The sequence below is a fragment of the Pezoporus occidentalis genome, unplaced genomic scaffold (assembly GCF_034315485.1).
Source record: "Pezoporus occidentalis ecotype Australia unplaced genomic scaffold, CSIRO_AGI_Poc_V1 ctg68, whole genome shotgun sequence".
NCBI lineage: Eukaryota > Metazoa > Chordata > Aves > Psittaciformes > Psittacidae > Pezoporus > Pezoporus occidentalis.
The window spans coordinates 6,045,644-6,064,435 of NW_026916030.1; the positions used below are offsets into that span (position 1 = coordinate 6,045,644).

General features: G+C 41.9%; 1 protein-coding gene across 3 annotated transcripts; it reads right to left on the reverse strand.

The window, feature by feature from the left end:
- Positions 1-140: 140 nt before the first annotated feature.
- ODF2 (outer dense fiber of sperm tails 2) lies at positions 141-18,321 on the reverse strand. 3 transcript variants are annotated; one of them, XM_062641486.1, is made up of 20 exons: positions 18,219-18,319; positions 17,384-17,537; positions 15,897-16,022; positions 15,141-15,308; positions 13,557-13,723; positions 12,936-13,065; positions 12,553-12,684; positions 11,788-11,862; positions 9,505-9,576; positions 8,827-8,943; positions 8,105-8,290; positions 7,387-7,496; positions 6,576-6,711; positions 5,811-5,921; positions 5,092-5,196; positions 4,376-4,534; positions 3,393-3,493; positions 2,683-2,845; positions 2,206-2,331; positions 141-1,465 (listed from the first exon to the last, which is right to left on the reverse strand). In XM_062641486.1, exons 2-20 carry the CDS (start codon positions 17,489-17,491, stop codon positions 1,292-1,294), a joined length of 2,466 nt encoding a protein of 821 aa, XP_062497470.1. In that variant the 5' UTR covers positions 17,492-17,537; positions 18,219-18,319; the 3' UTR covers positions 141-1,291. The 3 variants fall into 3 exon arrangements, 2 of the variants coding, with proteins under 2 accessions (XP_062497470.1, XP_062497471.1); XM_062641487.1 differs by lacking the exon at positions 17,384-17,537 and having other exon boundaries at positions 18,219-18,321; XR_009969016.1 differs by lacking the exons at positions 141-1,465; positions 3,393-3,493 and having other exon boundaries at positions 18,219-18,318.
- Between the last annotated feature and the right edge of the window lie 471 nt (positions 18,322-18,792).

An 18,792-nucleotide genomic window follows, 5' to 3' on the forward strand; every position in this document is an offset into this window, starting at 1 on the left:
TTACAGGGGAGGAAGAGGCCACCAACTATAAAACATGGAAAGGTGCCAGTTGCCTGCACCAGCAGCCCCGGAATGTGTTTGTTTTCCCACAACACGGGGCCAGAAGACCCTAAATACAGCAGGATGAAGAGGAAATGCCCAACGTTACCGATTCAAATGTAGTTTATTGCATGTCCTACCATAGCACCTTTAGGTTTTTTAAAGTGTTAAATACACACACAATTACAGAACTCTCAAAAAAATGATTAACTTAGGACAGCTTGATGGCAAATACTGCCTCATGAGCACAGCGCACATAAATAGGACTTAAAGGAGTTAAACATAGTTTTGAATTAGAACCATTTACTGGAAAGGACACCAGAGAGCACATGAATTTTAGGGATTCCATACACCGAAGACCTGATTTTTCAGGGGAAGATGCAGGCTAGGTTGATAAAGGAGCTGAGTATCCAAAGCTGCTCTTTAAGTGGCTTAAGAGCAAATCAGTATTTCATGCATACCCTGAACTCACATGGTATTCACATCACTGAAGTGCAACTGAGGTTAAACCACAATCTTTCTTTTGAAGTCAGATGTTTTTGGCTCAGTGCTGGGGATATTCAGGATCAGGAAATCAGGGCGAGAGGAGTAAAGCAACAGCAGCATCACACTCATCAAAAAAGGTGAGGCTCAGGGAGTAAAAAAAAAAAAAACCCGAATCATTATTTCTGGTACAAAACTGTTCACAAAAACTGTGGTTGTTCAGGAAATAATGTCTTAGAAGTGTAGAGCTCAGGCACTTCAGTTATTTTCAGCTTCACACTTCTGGTGGGTGGACCCTCTCCCACCATCCTGTCACCCAGTGCAGCAATACAATGTTCAATAGTTTTAAAAAAATATATAAACACCCCACCCCAACAACATAAAAACCCCACACGATCTCCTTGACAAATAGAAAAAGGAAGCGTGAAAAGGAAAGGAGCTGTTATAAACATTAACATGCTCAACAAACCGCTGACAGGTTTTAAGAGCTGAAACCATCAGGACTTTGCAGGATGAAAAGGCCCTTCTCCATCATGTGCAAAAATATCTGGGTTTGGGGCACAGTTTATGGTGTGATGGCAACCTCACCTATTGCTGATATCCTACATTTAGGATATATGTCACCATCACTTTATCATCTCATGCTGCAAGGAAAAGAGGAAAACGTCTCCTGACAGCAACCCTGAAATGCCAACCTACTTTCTAACATATGGCTTTGAAACAGGGCTCCTTTGTGCTTAAAAGCAGAGGTGCAAGGAGAGCATTGCCCTCATGGAGAAGAACGAGAGTGGCTGAGGGAGCCCAGCAAGGCACTTTCTCCAAACACATTGGCATAAGAAGACTTGAGGAACTGGACATAGTTTTGCATGCTGCGGTTGGTGCTCTCCGACTGCTCCAACCGATCCTTTAAATCCTGCAGATGGCTTTCATAGCGGTGCTCTGCCTGCATAAAGAAGCACAAAACACAGGCTGAAAGACAGCAACATTCATCCCATTCCTGTTAAAACTGAAGTTGTTCCCCTAAAGTGCTGAAGACAGCAAGAATGAATACAGCAGTGGATGACATTACCATAGATGGTGCTATGATATTTATAACCCGTTTTGCTCATTTCCGACTCCACTCAGCACCCACTGATCAAACCAGGAGACAATGTGGCTGATCAGCTGAGCTTTTAAAACTGATTAGCTATAGTTATGAGGAATTAAACACACTCTGCTCTGAAAAGCTGCTTGACCTGATCTATACGGCAACCCAATTCCAAGTAAAACTCAAGCAGCAGAAGAAATAGGACATGATGAAAGATTCCCCTTCTTTCCCCTAGAAGATAAATTGCATTCTCTCTCAGATAACCAGGCAGAGTAAATGAAGTTGATATCTGCTCATGACAGCTGATGCAAATCTTATTTGAATACAAAGGCCTGATTCTTTTCTTACAATCACATAAGTTTGGAGCAAGTTCATGCAGATCATTGCTATAAGTAAATTAGAGTCCCCACTCTTGAATCAGTGACCTAACAGACATGCCATGCTACACATCTGGCAAGGTCACATACAACAGCATGTCATATTCAGACACAGCTCTGCGTGACCAGCAGTATATCCATAGAACTTTGGTTTACAGACTCCAGTTGCTGCCCAGGACACCACCAGCACAGCAACAGTATCCACTGCAGCTCACTCACATCATCTTTGCTCCGACGCAATTGGTTCATTTCCGTTTTATTCCTACTCAGCTGGGTCTCCAAATCCAACATCCTGGACTGGGCCGCCCTCTCTCTCGCCATTGCTCGTTCTCGGGTTTGTTCCACCTGCACGTACCAACAGAACAACTCTGTTAAAGGACTGTCTATTGCAGAACCATTTCTCCTACCCCACTGCCCACAAAAGCCCAAGAAAGTTTAACTGGACACGTCCTCATTCATAAGCAGCAGTCTTGTGCTTTCAGCTTTTGGTTGCAAACTGGAGCACAGAGTTCAGGTTTTTCAATGGTTTAACTGGTGACAAACAATACCAGCACATTTTATTATCTGTATTTCACTGAACATGATGATTTTAATGATTTTGGTCATAGGCTGAGGAGTATTTCCAGCATCGTCACTCTTCTCCTATTACAGGCTGGGCAGTTTTGGGAGAATTCACAAACACAAGAAGTTTCTTACTTGTCTTTTGGCATCCTCAATGGCCATCTCCAGCTGACGTGCCAAGGAGCTACACTCCCGCGTCTTCTCATCTAGCCGCAGCTGGCACTGGTGGATCGACTCCTCCCGTTTTGCTATGACCTGAAGGAATTCTATGTTCTGGGCACTCGTTGACTCTAGTTTTCTAGGTTAAGACAATAACGTAAGGAAACCTATTCGTTTTAAATGGAGTGTGTTCTAGTCTGCCTTTTTGTCAGGTCCTGGCTAGTCTGGGAAGAGATTCCATTGCTCCTTGAAAAAGGAGAGCCCCAAGAAAATTCTTCATTTCTCAAATACAGGATTCCAAAGACTGAAGGACAGAGAAAGTACCCACATACTTGCATTTTCCCCACACATTGTCTCTAAAAGGAATTAATAAATACAGGTAAAATTACTGGAACATGTAGTAACCTCAAAATTGTCAGGCTAAAACGGGCAAGGAACTGGTTTACGTGCTGTGTAAAACATCATCCTTTCTAACAAAACATTCACAACATGTGCTGCAAAAACATACAACTCTCCAGTGGACAACTACTGATTCGAGATCCTTCTGGGATAAACAAACACACAGAATCCAGGGGGCACATAAGGGACTGGAACAAGACTGAACCTGTTCAATCCCCTGAAAGAAAACAATGGGAAGAGGATAGAAATGAAAGGTTAAGAGAGCAAGAAAGCCTAATATTTCTAACCTTTCTAGCTCTTCCACCTTCAAGGTGAGCTGCTTTTTGTCCTCCTGGGCAGAATGACACCTCTCCCGTGTCATCTCCATTTTGTCCCCCTGGAGCTCAATCTAAAAATTACAGTGAGTAATTACTTCACAGAGTAGTCACTACACGCCCAGGACCAACCACCTAAACTACATGCAGCCTGCCAGAAGGAAACATGCTCAATTCAGAATTTCTGGAGAATGCCAGAAAAGGAAGAGCAGAGAGAAAAGCAAAGCACTAAACATCCACTTTGCTGGTGCTTCCAGCTAATGTTTGGAAAGGTATGAGAAAGTTCTTCCATGTTGCAAATGAAAAGCCAGGTCTGTGAACACTTGCATGCAGAGCAGCCGCTGTAAGCACAGCAAAGCACACACATTAAAAGCAGCCATATACATGACAGCAGCCCACAAAGGCATTAGATCCTGCAATACCAGGAAGGTTATAATTCTAAGCTAATCAGAGTAAAGCAGTTACACTGTGAGATCATTTGCTGAGTCTTGAGGCATGGCTGTAAAAGTCATGCCTGTTGTAATTGTCCTGCAATACCCAGAGAGTCCTCCTGGGGACAAAAAACAGGGATAGGGAAAACAACCTGAAATCAGTTGAGAAAGCAAGGCTGGGGTAGCACTATCAGCAGAAAAACACAAAAGGGAAAGCTGACAAGATGATGGAAGTAACAGAAGCGAGTGTTGGCATTAGCAAGTGTTGAAACTGCTGCTATTCAAGACGCAGTAAGTGCAGACCAGGGAATGAGAAAGCTTTCAAGTCATCAGGAATGCCACTAGCTACGCCGCTAACTTCTCGCACAAAGACATGGCACACACCTTTATTTTGCAGTGCACGTTTAATCTTTTCAGAAAGAGACGAGAACAGAGACGAAGACTGAACCTTCCTGCGACTGGAAATTCGTGCTGGTCTCAGACTTCTGGAAAGCAGAGATGCTGGTAATTTCTGCTATCCCTTACCTGCTGCTGAAGATCTGAAATCTGGACAGACAGGTCGACGTTCTTCCTCTCGGAATTCTGAAGTTGCTCTCTATATTCTGCTATTTGTGATTCTTTCATCTTTAGGATCTCAGGCAGCTTCTCCAGTTCAGCAAGCCTGCTCTGCAGCTGCTTGTATGACTGTAATCAAAGGAGACAAAGAGAACATGAGGAATCTTCAAATGTTCATAAGGTCCAGACTAAAAACATTTCTCAACTTCAATGAAGCTTTGTTGGAATGTGACCGTGGTGACAACGTGTGGGTATCTGGCCAGTGTTGGAGTTCAAAGCCTAAGGTCTTCTACTCCAAAAGGCTTTCTCTTAGGATTTGGCATTGCCTATGGATGGAGTGAGAACGAGTATTTTGGATCGTGGGCTTCTATTTTACTAGAAGTACAAGCTCTTTTTTTGAGGAGAGCTGCTCTACATCAGACGATGTGTGACCTAGTCAGCCCACTGTTCTAAACCACTTTTTCTGCAGCAAAGGACATAGGAAGCAATTTAAACACCTCTGAAGAACACCATATAGCCAAGAAGCAGCTGCTAAATGTTCAACACATTTTGCAGAATGAACAAGTCCTGAGAAAAACTAATGGAAAAGGCAAATTCAAGCCTTTTATTTCCTCTTCACAGCCATTTTTCACTACACTCAGAACATTAAGATCCATGAATGTATCAGTCTTTGGAGGAATAGTTACCAGATCCATCTGGTTATTATTTTCTTCCTTTAGTGCCTTGTTCTCTTTACCAAACTTCTCCAGTTTTGCTGCTGCATCTTCTGCTTCCATTTGGGTCCTTAATATCTGGACATCAAAAAAAAAAAATATCCCACATACTTTATCTGTCATATATATGCTCAAGGATCAGCAACAAGTTTCTTACCACACCAGCCACCACCCCAGAACTCTATCTGGAAGTTCACTTTCTGCTACCTGGATAATCTGGGCTTTCTACCAAATGTTTTCCCCTTTCGCCTTATCTTCCTACAGTCACAATATCCAAAATCCCTCCAGAAAAGCAGCCAAGGAACACTGCTTGCCACACTAAGAGGCAGAAATAAAGCATCTAACTATTTTTCTTTACCTTTTGAAAAAGAGCTTGGGAAAGTGAAATATTAAAACCATTCTTTTGTTTTTCATTAATCAAGATCTCTGTTATGGGAGTCAGCTCTTCCTAATGACCAAGTCATCAGCACATAGTGAGGAAGGCAAATCTTGCACACTTTGACATACAGCACATGGCAGTCTGCATGCTGCCAGCTGAGAAAAAGTCAGGCTAATAGAGACAAAGCAACCAAAACCATATCAAACTGCAACATCCTCCAAGAGCAAACAAAGGGTTAAGGTGTTATAAGCCACAACAGTAAAGGGAGGAAACACGTCATTGCAAGGGCTGCTGGTTTTGGTAAGATGCCTACCTGTGATTTGTAGTTTTCAATCATCCCTTCGTAGTTTTTGACAGAGATTCTCAGCTGCTGCACTTCAGCCTGTGCTTGCTTCAGCTTTTCCTCCATTGGGGCCACACTAGCCTGAAAATAGAACAGATTTGGAAGTAGCTGTCACACTAAGCTGTCTAATGTCTAGACTAAGAAAAAAGGCTTTTGTCGAGTGTAAGTTGGCAAAACTTTCCAGGCTTCATTAGATTGCCAAATTCACATCAACAGAGCAGAGAGGTTTGGGATGGACGTGCAGTCTTTCCATTTGCCTGAATGAGCTGTGCTACCTGGATTAGGCTACTCCTTATTTGGATCAGTGTCTGGCTTTCCAAGAAGAAAATGATCACCAGTGGTAAGAGAAGACAGAAGAAATATACCAGCCACTTTTTGTTTTCTTCTGGAAATCACCATTCTCCCTGCATGAGCTACAGCTGGTTGTTCTCTGGCCAGCAGTATGAAGATGTAAAGACAAGATGTAAGAATCCAGCTGGAGGAAGCAGTACTTGAGTCGGAGATCCTCCTAACCAAAACATGGAAGAAACCCAGTCCTCACAGAATGTACATTTCCTTTATGTCTCTTCCCAGCACACTTGTCCTGTCACACTCAGGTTATGGAGAAACTGGTTTGAAAGTCAACGGGAGCGATGGGTGCAATTGAACTCTGTCATCAGAAGCCAAGCAACTTGTTGTAATGTCTTCCTTTTTTCCCCCCTAGCATTTCAGCTTCAAACCCCTAGAATCACTGACCTTTAGTCTTTCATTCTCCATTTTTAAATTGGAGGTCTCTGAACTCTGTCGACGCACTTTATCCAGCACCACATCTCTGACGTCCCGTACCTTGTCCTCCCGAGTTGCCTGATCTTCCAGCAAGTCTGCAAGACGACTGCCATACAGAAAGAAAATCAATCCTTAAGTGGCAAGAAAAAATAAGGCTCCCAACCCTTAAACATTAGCTTCAGAAGTGAGGCTTTTTCCTATCCTTTCATCTTCCTCCTCCATATATGCACACCTATCTTCTATACTGTTCTACAACCTCAATATTAGCTTGCTGGAAATTAACTTGAGTTGTCTTCTTGGAGCTCAAATGCATTGCCTTCGAGATACACAGGGTGAAGAGGTACCTTTCTCTTGTCTCGTAACTACCTCTTTTTTCCTGCAGCAACAACTGTACTGCAGTAATAACACTACATTTATTGACCTTTGCAACAAAATAGACAGTAGCTACACTGCCTCTCTAATACCTTCAAGTTTCTCAAACAGATCTCAAAAGAAAAATAACCTTAATTCTTTCAAAGCATTACAAAATTGCAAAGGAACGGGGTTTTAAGGGTCAGCAAACCCTTAAAAAGTCTGCCTTTGCTGTGGCATCGCTCTCTTGCTCTCTCTCTTCCCAAACTCTGCTCTAGCCCTTAGGCAGTACTGGTTTTGCTTGGCTATTTACAGTCAATCCAACAAAAATCATTTAATTTAATGGTATTATTCAATTCAGTTAAATTATCCCTGAACTTAGAACACATCCCCATTCAGGCTTGTTACTCTACACTAGTTTTATTTTAACCTGGTCAGTGTAACAATCTCCAGTTCGAGGTCACTCTTGTCCTTTACTGCTCTATGGTGGCGGTTCCTCCAGGTCTCCAGACTAGACAGCGCCTCAGCAACATACCCATCCTATCAACCAAAAGAAATACAGGGAGAAAAGAGCAAGGGTGACATATGTGATATGCAGATAATATAAGGCATGGCTGAGATGCTACTAGTGGCTCTTGTCCCTGGGATTCAAAATACAAGGGATAGATAAAAAAATAATCAAGTAGTGTAAAATCCGTGTTCCCTTCTGGTTTGTCCCAGTCCTAAACTTTCCTACTTTTCCTTGATATCTTTTAGTCATTTTTCCAGTAGGAAATTCCACTATGCCTCTAAGGCTTTTTACTTTCCTGCTCTAACTCCATTCAGAGTTTTCAGTCAAAATAGCAAGGCTTTATTTTACTGGTTTTTTTCAACCTTCAGATAGTTCTAAAGAACCACATAAAAAATCAGATCTGCTAGCTTAGTATTATCTAAGTTATGGCAAGTCCTACATTAAGGACATGCAGCAAATACAGTGACAGCTGAGAAAACTGGTTTTGTTCTAAACTTAGCATAAATGGGCCAAGGCATCAAGACAGAAATAAATCTCATTAGTTGAAAGCAGAGACTCTCCCCAGGGCTGCTACCAGAAGTCAAAGGCTTAGATGCATGATTGGAAATGAGGTCTCTTCTCCTGTATTATCAGGTACCTTTTCTGTTAGCTGGGCAGTCAGTTGCTCTACATACTCTTCACTTCGCTCTGCGCGCTCTTTCTGTGCACGGAGGGCTTTCTTCAGGGCCTCTTTGTCACTATCTGCCTTCTGCTTTACTTCTTTCAGCTGTTTCACGACACGTTCCACCTCTGCCTTATGCTGAGCTTCACCGCGCTCCAGATTCTGCAAGAGGGAAGAAAATACACCATATGGAATAACGCCCTTACATCTGCATACCCAAAGCAGCAACTCATTTCCTAGAACTGGTGGAGAGAGCTGGTTATAACCCCCCCAACTTTCAGCCTGGAGGTTCTTGCAATCAGGTTTCACCTACACAGTCCTGTCCCAATATTGAAAGACATGTCAGCATGACATATCTGGCTTTCCTTCCAAGAGTCTTCCTTTTTTCTTTCATAACCTGCTCTTTAGAATACTTATTTCCTTTCCTAACCAAGATAAATACTGGTTTACCATTCTTTTGATCTACCCAAGAACATTGTCTTTATTAACGGGATTGCTCACATACATTAATGTTGCTTTATGCAGCTATATACCTTAAAGCTCCTCTAAACTATTACCACACATGTTCATCCTAACATCATCACAACATCAACAGATACGTTAAACATAAACCTTTGAGCAAGATACTGCTTCCCTTCAAGTCGATTCAGTTTATGAGTAAATGAAGAGATGATCCCCAGGGACCACTGCAAACATACCCGTAGCTGTACAGTCAGGCGGTTGTTCTCTGCTTCTTTGCCTCGCAACTGTGCTTGTAAATGGGCTTTCACAGCCTCCATAGATTTGGAGAGCTCCTCTGCTGCCTTTGCCTGGTCCTAAGTAAGAAGCAACAAGACACAGACCTTTTTCCTCAACAAGCTCATAGAAGGAACACTTCATAAAACCCAACAGTCTCAGACTTCTTCACTGAAGGGTCTCTTTCCTCAGATGGACCCTCATGGCTCTTCTACTCCAACAAAATGGGGAACAAGTAAGTAGACATTAATTTTAAATCAGACGTGAATGACTGGCCTGAACGATTTATTCTAGGGCAAAACATCCTTCATGTGGCATCTATTCCACTACATTTCCCTTTAAATTACTGAACAGAGGCACAGGCTGGAATTTGACATCAGGAACCAACAGGACCTTAAACAGAAAGGCAACTCAGTGATAAGCCCAAGCAAAGAGAATACTACCTACTCATCCTTGTGACAGATGCCTTATTAGCACAATATGGAATCCACAACTATGTAGAAATTGGTTTTGTAACTAAGCCAGTCATCTGAACCATTAAAAAGTAATTTTCTGCAAATCCAAATTCATAGTCTGGACTATCTGTAGTTCTGCAGAACTCAAAGGTGGAATAGGGAGGAGAAAATGGAAAAGGAAACTACCTTTCCTGCCTGTATGTCATTGGCAAGACTCTCCATTTCTTTTTCTTTCTCCTGAAGCTTCATCTGAAGTTGCTGGGAAAACAAACACCACTTAGATGTTAAGTAACAAACACATTTAGGTTGGCAAGGTGGAGGAAAAGAGGTGTAACTGTCTCCCTCCCTCGCAGCTCTGATTCATGGCACTCTCTGGTATCCACAGCAACTGAAAAACAGGCGGCATTCTCCTCAAACAGAAAGCAGAAGGGGTACAAGCACTTGTGTAACAGGGCATAATGTACTCAGTCAAGAACAAGGACCTGACAGGATAGTATACCCCACAGATAAAAAAAAGGGCATTACCCGTCTCACAGCAAGTTTTATAACTTCATGCAATGTAAGAGCTCTTTTCTCAGTTTACAGATAAGGAAATGAACCAAAACTGGCACCAGATCACTCATTCAGTGACAGCAACAGATACAGAAAGCTTCCCCACTTTGTGCTTGTCACAAAATCACAGAATCATTTAGGTTGGAGAAGACCTTTAAGATCAGAGAATGTGGTAAGCAAACCACAAGCTCTTTGTTTTTAAGACCCTAGCCATTAAACCAGCACTGCCAAGTCAGCCACTAAACCGTGACCCTAAGGGGCACATCTACACATCTTTTAAATGTCTCCAGGGACGTGACACCGCCACTTCCCTGGGCAACATGTTCTAATGCTTGACAACCCTTCTGGTGAAGAAATTTTCCAATATCCCATCTAAATCTCCCCTGGTGCAGCTTGAGGTCATTCCCTCTTGGGTACAGGCAAAAGATGACCATTTCCCCTTAGATTATGAGGCTTCACTCTGCTGCTTATCCCTGTCTTCCAGCTCAGAGGGATGGGTACCCTGAGGACTGGTCTTACTATTAAAGACTGAGGCAAAGAAGGCATTAAGTTCCTCAGCCTTTTCCTCATCATCTGTCACTAGGTTTCCCCCTGCATCCAATAAAGGATGGAGATTCTCCTTAGCTTTCCTTTTGTTGCTTATGTATTTATAGAAACATTTTTTATTGCTTTTTATGACAGTTCCAGATTAAGTTCTAGTTGGGCTTTGACCATTCTAACTTTCTCTCAACACTTTCATCACTATCATTAAGCTCTAGACAATCAAAATACACAGATCTACCCCACCACCTCTTCTTCCTTGCCTATCTCTTCTAAGGAGTTACAGCCATCCATTGCAGCACTCCAGTTGTCCATGCTTCTGTGATGACAACTGTGTCTTAGTTTTCCTGCTGCACAATGACTTCCAGCTCCTCCTGTGTGTTGCCCATGCATTGGTGTAGACACACTTCAGTTGGACTACTGATCATGCTGCCTTTTTGGGGGTAGAAGCCCTAATTCCTACATGACCATTCTCAGGCTCTTCTGTGGTTTCTAACACAAACTCTTGTGTCTTTGCTGCCACATATATCTCCATCCCCTACCTCCTCTGAGATGGCAGAGCAAAGGACCTCGCTAGCACACTGTTCCTCAAACATTGGTTTTACCCCTTTCCCCTTCAAATCTAGTTTAATGCTCTTTCAATGAACCCTGCTAACTCCCATGCAAAGATCCTTTTTCCTCTTTGAGACAGGCCTGTTGCCAGCAGGCCTGGTGTTGTATGAACCAACCCATGATCCACACCCCCAAAATTCTGCTGGTGGCACCAGGCTCTGAGGCAGGTATTGATCTGTTGCCTATCTCTGAAGATAATATGATCACCATATAGAAAAAAGAAGATAATTTCCAAACTGAAAAATCCTATCCTGAGCATCAGGGGCATTTATTTCTGCAGTAGGTATTTTTTCCTCTCCCACCCGCAGAGTTTCCTTGTTAAAGAAACATGTAGTATAATTATTGCTTTGTACATTCAGTACTATAAGAGAAGGTAAGCAAAAACATAGAATCATAGACTGGCTTGGGTTGGAAAGGACCTTATGATGATCCAGTTCCAGCCCCCTGCCATGAGCAGGGACGCCTCACACTAGACCGTGTTGCCCAAGCCTCTGTCCTACCCAGCTTTGAACACTGCCAGGGATGGAACATTTACCACTTCCTTGGGCAACCTGTTTCAGTGGCTCACCACCCTCACAATCATTTGTCTTAAACATAAGGACAAGCTTAAGTTCTTTTATATAGCGTGAATACTGTAAATCCTAATAGTGCTCTTCATGAAGATCTCACCTATGTTATCCCTATTCTAAGCCCATATACTTCAAGGGCTATGAAAGAAAAAGCAAAACAAAAACTCCAAAACCAAACAGCTTGTGGTTTGCTTACCACATTCTCTGCATCTGAGTCAGCCAGCCTTTTCAGAAGGATTTTTTGCTGCACCATTAACTTCCGAGCATCCTTCTATGAAAGAAATACATAAGTATTATGTATTACTAACTAAATTACTAACTAAAAAGTCAGTTACAGACACTTAGTTTAAACAGAACTGGGCAAGTCAACCATTTGTTCCCAGTTGTAGCAGCAATTCTCAGAAGATATCCAGAAGCACCAAATAAAATATAAGAATAAATATAAAATGTAAACTACAGAAAGAATAGCAAATTCACTTCTGTATTTCTCTTACAGGCAATATAGAATTGTTCTGTAAAAGCAGGACAGAATTGTTTACAGTCTCTCTGTTACTGTTCTTAGAGCCTACAAAAATAAGGGTCTGAATATCCTTAGGCTCCCATTAGCTAAGGTCACATCTAGTCCTCAGATGTCAGCCAATGCAACTGTAGTAGTAACATTTCACACTAGCACAAGCAGCTGTATCCAGAAGAGAGAGTTGGCAACACAGTAGTGCCTATACCTTTTAATATAGTCACTTGGATGCTCTAAAATCCTCACAGCAGAAAAGTCAGTCTTATTCTATGAAGTAGGTAGGGATAAAATCCAACAAAAACATGAAAAAGTCCTACCCATCCTTTATGACACAGGGACAGCAGCAGGGCTGGGAAAAAGCATTCAAAGGTCTCAAAATGCATCTCAGCCCACAAGATGACACAGCCTCCTGTCCTCTGTCAAGTTCAAGCACACAGCACTGCTCACCTCCTTGTTGTGCTGCTCTTTGAGAAGCTGTCGTAAGGTCTGGTTGGTTTCTTCAAAGGTGGTCAATTTCTGGAGCAGAAGTTCTTTTTGCCTTGTCAGTGTGTTAATGTCTGAGCTGCTCATGTGCTTCTCCTAGAGAACAGTAAAAAAAGGGAAAAGAATTATTCACATGGAATGCGTAAAGCTGATACAAGCACGAGCAGTGCAATAGTGAGCACCATGTGCAGAAGGTGACTGGATGCTGCAAGTAAATACCCCACTTCCAAACAAAACTAACAAATGCCTCCACTTTTCCAGAGAAACAATTGTTACATTACATTTTTAAGACAGACACATAACAGGACAATATAGCAAAGATAAGAACAAAACCAGACAACACCTACAGTGTTGAGTCTCCCAATTGTATTTTCCAGGGCACGGATCTGCCTGGCTGCTGCTGATGCATCCCTTTCTGCCTCACTCAGCTTGGACATCAAACACTCCTTCTCATGCTGCAGGTACTTCTTCTCTAGCCTGTAATGAGAATTCAACCATCAGAGAAACAAGATGCTTTAACAACTCTACCAGCCACTACTGATACACAGTTGATTGGATTAAGAAACACCCCATAATTCAGTCCTCTCAGGGGTGTAGCCTCTAGTTTTCAGTTTCATGTTTACTCATTTGTTGTTCTACCAATATCATCACAATTCAAACAGCATCTCTTAACCTTCAAAATATTAATCGCAGAGCTAGGATGACCCTCCTGTAGGCCACACAAGCCAACTGCTCTCAGGTTCCTCTCAAGAGTAGTTTTTTCTTTTCCAATATCATCCTTTAACCCTTCTCTGCAGCTATTGCCATTGAAGTTCCCCTTCTAAAAGGTGACAAAAAGAACATGAGTTCTTAAGCAGCACTGCAACCCAGCATACAAACTACAACCTTAAATAATGTTAGCAGTAAAGGAGGTATTGCCCTGTAAATACCACTACTTGGAGTAACAATAGAGAACACAGCTGTCTTACATAGTCAGGTCTTTCTCTTCCCTTATGCGCTCCATACTGCGTCTGAGCAGCGTATTCTCATGCTCTGTTTCTACCAGCTCTTGTGTGACTTCATTTAGTTGCTCTTTCTGCTCCTCCAGGAGACGCTCTGTCAGTTGCTTGTGTTCCTCCTTTTCCTGCAGCTTGGCCTGATGAAAATATTTCAATAGGACATAAGACAAACTAGGTGCTTTTATAGTGATACACAGAGCCACATCTCAAACCACTGAACCAGCTACTGAGCTGCAAACAACAGAGGATCAGGCTTTTTCTTGCATTTTTTTCCTTCCTCCCACTCGCCTTCCCCCTAGATATTTCCAGGTTGCTCGGATGCACAAAGAGCATAATTCAGCTATTGCCTTGAAGTACCTCCCATCCCACAAACACACGGAGATGGAAGCATCCTGGTTTTAAGTCATATACCAAAAACTTGTCATCAGCCACAAGACATGTGAAAGGCCTCCAACATGGCAGGAAAGGAGCTCTGGTGGCAGTTCACACACTGGAAATGGCTCCAGTTGTTCCACTATTGCTTTGGGAGATCCATGGAACTGGGTGAAATCAACCTAACAGTCCCTAGCATTTTGTTTCCATCTACCTGTTCCGTAGCAGCATAGCATCACTGCTGGTAGTGTGACAAGTTGTGTACATAATACTTGAAGGCTGAATGGGGCTCAGAAGTTGGTTACTGCTCCCCATGAATGACACATGTACCCCATTTGGCAGTTAAGAGTGCTACAGACAGTGAAGATGTGAAAGAAGAAAGAACATAGAGGGGGCTTGAACCACTGCACCAGGCTTGGATTTTCTTTTTGCAGCAAAAAGTCACCGGAGATTCCCTGGCTTGCACAAAAATCAAAGCTAACAAACTTAATGTGATCTTACATCATGGATTTAAGTGACACCACCAAACATTTAGATTCAATTAACTTATTAAAAGTATCAAAGTGGACTTTTATTTTACAGTCATGTAAGTAACTCCATTATATTTTGTAGCATAAATAAAAATGGAGAATGCTTAATGCAAGAATCTATTTGACTCAAATCCTATTCTTTTACATGGATTTGAACATCATAGTTTTAAGTAAAATAATATTACTTAAGATGTGTTACCCTCAGTGTTAACTCGAAGTTAAAAACACAGTTTGCCCCCACCATCACACATCTGGGAACATCTCCTACCCACTTTTTAAGTGGTGTCAAATACATAAGATGTTACTTATCTGGAAAACACATCAGTGGGTTGCGCATTTTTAAAGGGAATGAGAAGAAACAATCATGTTAAGTGGATTATTTGACACTGAAACAGCAACATACTGCGTTTTTCACCTTTGGGAATAACCAGTTTTCAGACTTTGGGCTTGGGTAGAAGAAAGATTATTTGGAAACTGAAGCACAGCGACACCTTATTAAACGGATAAGGTTTTACAATGTTTCATAGTAGGGCTTATTGAATTTCTCAGTAGGATAGTTCAGCTTTTCTAAACAACTTTAAACAAGCTACCAATGGCCTGGGTAGTCTTCTATTGCACCAAGACTTGACCTCAGCTTCCTCCATCTCCTCACCTCCTTCATCATTCCCACTGCATTTATGAGGCTATCTATCTTCTTTTCATATTCATTCATTCTGCAGCAAACAACATCCTCCTCATCTGCAGAGAGGTCGCTCAGGTGCAACATTGATGGCATTTTGTCTGAATCTGGAGGTGCAACTTCTAGGCGGTGAGCTGGTCCCTGGTAGAAAATACCAGAAAGTCATAAACAGGATCCTAACCACAACTCTGCCAGACACAGAGACCAGGTTGTATCACTGCAATAAGGCTGGTAGAGAAAACCAACTTGTAAACGTTCTTTCATTTCCACCAGGGAAAGGTCAAGAATGCACAAAAACTTGAACAGAAAAAGTAATGGAAGTTCAAGTTCTCATCTAGGAAAAGCCAGGAATACAAAAGGAAAAACTATCAACCCACAAGAAAGAAAACACACTACACAAATACTCCATGCTTTGGAAGAGACTAAGAACAGCAGCACTTCACTGTGCCTCTAGATGAGATCTTGAAGGGGACTACTAAAGCTACAATAAGCAAAGAAATGTCTCTGGCTTCTAAAGGCAGAAAGGCATGATATGGGCATAGACTAATAATTAATTTCCTATTTTTCTGTATTAAAAAGTGAAAAAGATTTATAGAAGACCCAATGGGTGGTAGGTGACAGTAGCCTTCTTTCAGATCAGCCCAGCTCCCTCACTACAACATCAACTCTCTTCAACCTCAGATAGACCTTTAAAAGTTTTAAGGTTTTAAAGAGCAAACTCAGCCATACCTCCCATTTGCAGGGGGCCTCCCGGACAGATGTTTTGCCTGGGGGTATCCAGGGGGCTTTCGTTTTCACTCGGACACTTCGACACACGTTCACAGTATCCCCCTTCGCTTTCTGCTTCTGCTTTTGCTGAAAGAAAAGAGAAGATAAAATAAATCACAGACTTTTAAAGAACCATTTACAATTTTTAGTGCTGCAAAGCCAAATAAAAGATGATTCATACAAAAATATCACAGTGTTATGCACGATACGTCACATAAGACTGGCCAGCAGCCATCAGAGGAGGCTAACACCAGCCTGGAGGAAAGGTTATTGCACATTCAGCTGACAGTGTATTCTTGTCTATCATGAAGAAGCTCCGTGATATCCCTGGGATACCAGCACCTGTGATGTGATGAGAGCCTTACCCAGCAGGCCAGGGTGGGAGACTTGGGAAGGAAGAAAGTCTTCTCTGTATGGAGATGCACAAGAAAATATCACAATGCAACCCATTCATGTGAAGAAGGAACAACCTGAGAGATCCCTTCTCCATTCCAAGTTTGTCTCACAAAAGAGCAGATATATCACATGAGAACAGTACTATCAGAGAAAATTAAGAACAGGGCACTGTGATTGGTCCTGAAAAGCTTCTGAAGTGTTTTTGATGCTTTGTAGTCAACTAATAGGTGGACATTTATTTCTATTGAACTCGAAGTGCTCTGACTGAAGGGAAGTTCAAGTGGTCTTGCACAATTCTGACCTTCAGAGAAAAATCTGATGTTCTAAATATCCCCTACAGGCAATTAGTTAGTAAGAATCATTGATGTCACTGTCAGGCCCTACCCCACTATGATATGCACCATTAGCAACAAACACAAAATTAACAGAGGACTTAGAACAGGATGGCTGCACCTAAGGAAGAATAAGCATCACCTTTACAAAAACATCCAACTGCGAAAGAGGACAGGTGATAGCTTGAAACTCAACTTCAGTCTTGCCTTCAGCCTGCTGTGGGTAAGGCTATGTAGAGATTTTCTTTGCTGCATAGAGCAGCAGACCGAGAAGGTGCTTAATGCCAGAAGATGGTTTGAATCCAGACCTTTTTCCCTAAGCACAGTCATTTTAATGCAATCAAGATGGTATCTGAAACAGGTAAATATGACCTTTCCCCAAACCTTTCCTACAAAAATAAGGATGAAGCCAAAGGAAAATCATTATCAAGACACAAATCCAGGAAATAAAAGGAAAAAAAAAATCCCCCAAACTATATCACATTGGAAGCAACGCCCCTCACAAACATACATGTGAACATGAAAAATACATATCCTAGATCAGACTCAAATCACCTTAAATATAGAAAACGCACCACTGAAAATTCACCACTGAACACAAATTCAAGTCTTACACTTCAAACACAACAGTAAAACAGACCTTGAAGATGGTGTGGTGCTTGTAAGACCATTCACCTTCCTCTTTGTAACCCTTACAAACACGTGGCTACACACTCCTACCTGGCATTGTGCAGGTGTGGTTTTCTGACCCTTTTTAATATGGACATGGACAGGGGTGTTTTCATCCACATGGACGTGCAAAGGGGGAGAGGAGGAACGGTTCTTCATGGCTCTTCTCCCACAAACGGGAAAGGGCAAGACAATGAAAGGAAACCTGTGGATAAGGAAACTGGAAATAACAACATTTCCCTCTGTGCCAGAAAGCAACAGTGGCCAGCCTTGGTTAAAGTTTGAGCATCTGCCATTTTGAACTGCACACTATTTCGCTGCAAAGCTGGGATTAATACAAGTAATTTCTCTGCTGCTGGTATTTTCTGCTTTGAACATTGCTATTAAGGAGCAAATACAGTTGGATCGGTAGCAGGTGTCTGTAAGAGTCATTAGAGTTCAAAGTCTTTGAGCACGCAAGCAAATCAAGGTTCCAATAACCAGCACCATCTGATTATGAAGAGAAATTTGAAGAGAGAAGAGAAGCGTTCATTTAACAGTTTGCTTATGGAAAAATCAACAAGAGACCATCAGATCCTTCCATTCTAGAACCCTGACCCTGTAAACTCTTTCATGCAAGCTTTAAGTGTCTTCTGAAGCTAAACAAATGCTTAAAAGCTTTTGGATCACAGTATTTAATCTTAAATCTCCAGAAAAAGAGCACAACCTCAACCAATACCCAACACAAGATGGAAAAGCCTAGAGATGCAAGATTAAAGCCTCTATCTTTGAGCTCGATGCTTTGGTTAAGGTAATGGTATGATGCAATTGCAAATCCTACAAAAGTCCACCAGCAGCGCTAACCTGATACTGGCAGAAAGGGTTTTTTGTAAGATAAATTACTTACACTTATTCTAATGCTCTTGGCTCTTCTGGACAGTGCGTTCTGTGCAGAGACTGAAGTCATTTCATTGTTGATGGATGAGGGACACCTGATACAGAAATAATAAAATGACCACTAATAAGAAAAGGTGTCAAGTTATGAACATTCTCCTCTTTTCAATTTAAAGCTCAAACATACCAAGGATATGGACCCAAACAACAGCAGCTGCTGTGTCCTGGCTTCCGCTGACCAACATGGGATGAGGGAAGGACAGAGATTGTAATTCCTTACCATAGTGATAATGAAACGTGGCTTCAACAGTGGAAACGTTTTGAACAATTACTCTATGGCCTTGCTCAAACAGTTACAAACTTTCAAATTCTAACTGCAATTTTAAAGCAGTTTAATATGGGAACAGGTTTGAACAGTTCTAGGGCATGTGTACATCCCCTCCCAAACCCCACAGCCTCCCCAAATTCTGCCATCATCAACAAATTCTGCAAAACTGCACTGAAACATTGATGGTTTAGGTTTATACTGTTGTGCAGGCTGAAGAGATACATCTGAATTAGCACTCATGCTGAAGGAAACCCAGCAC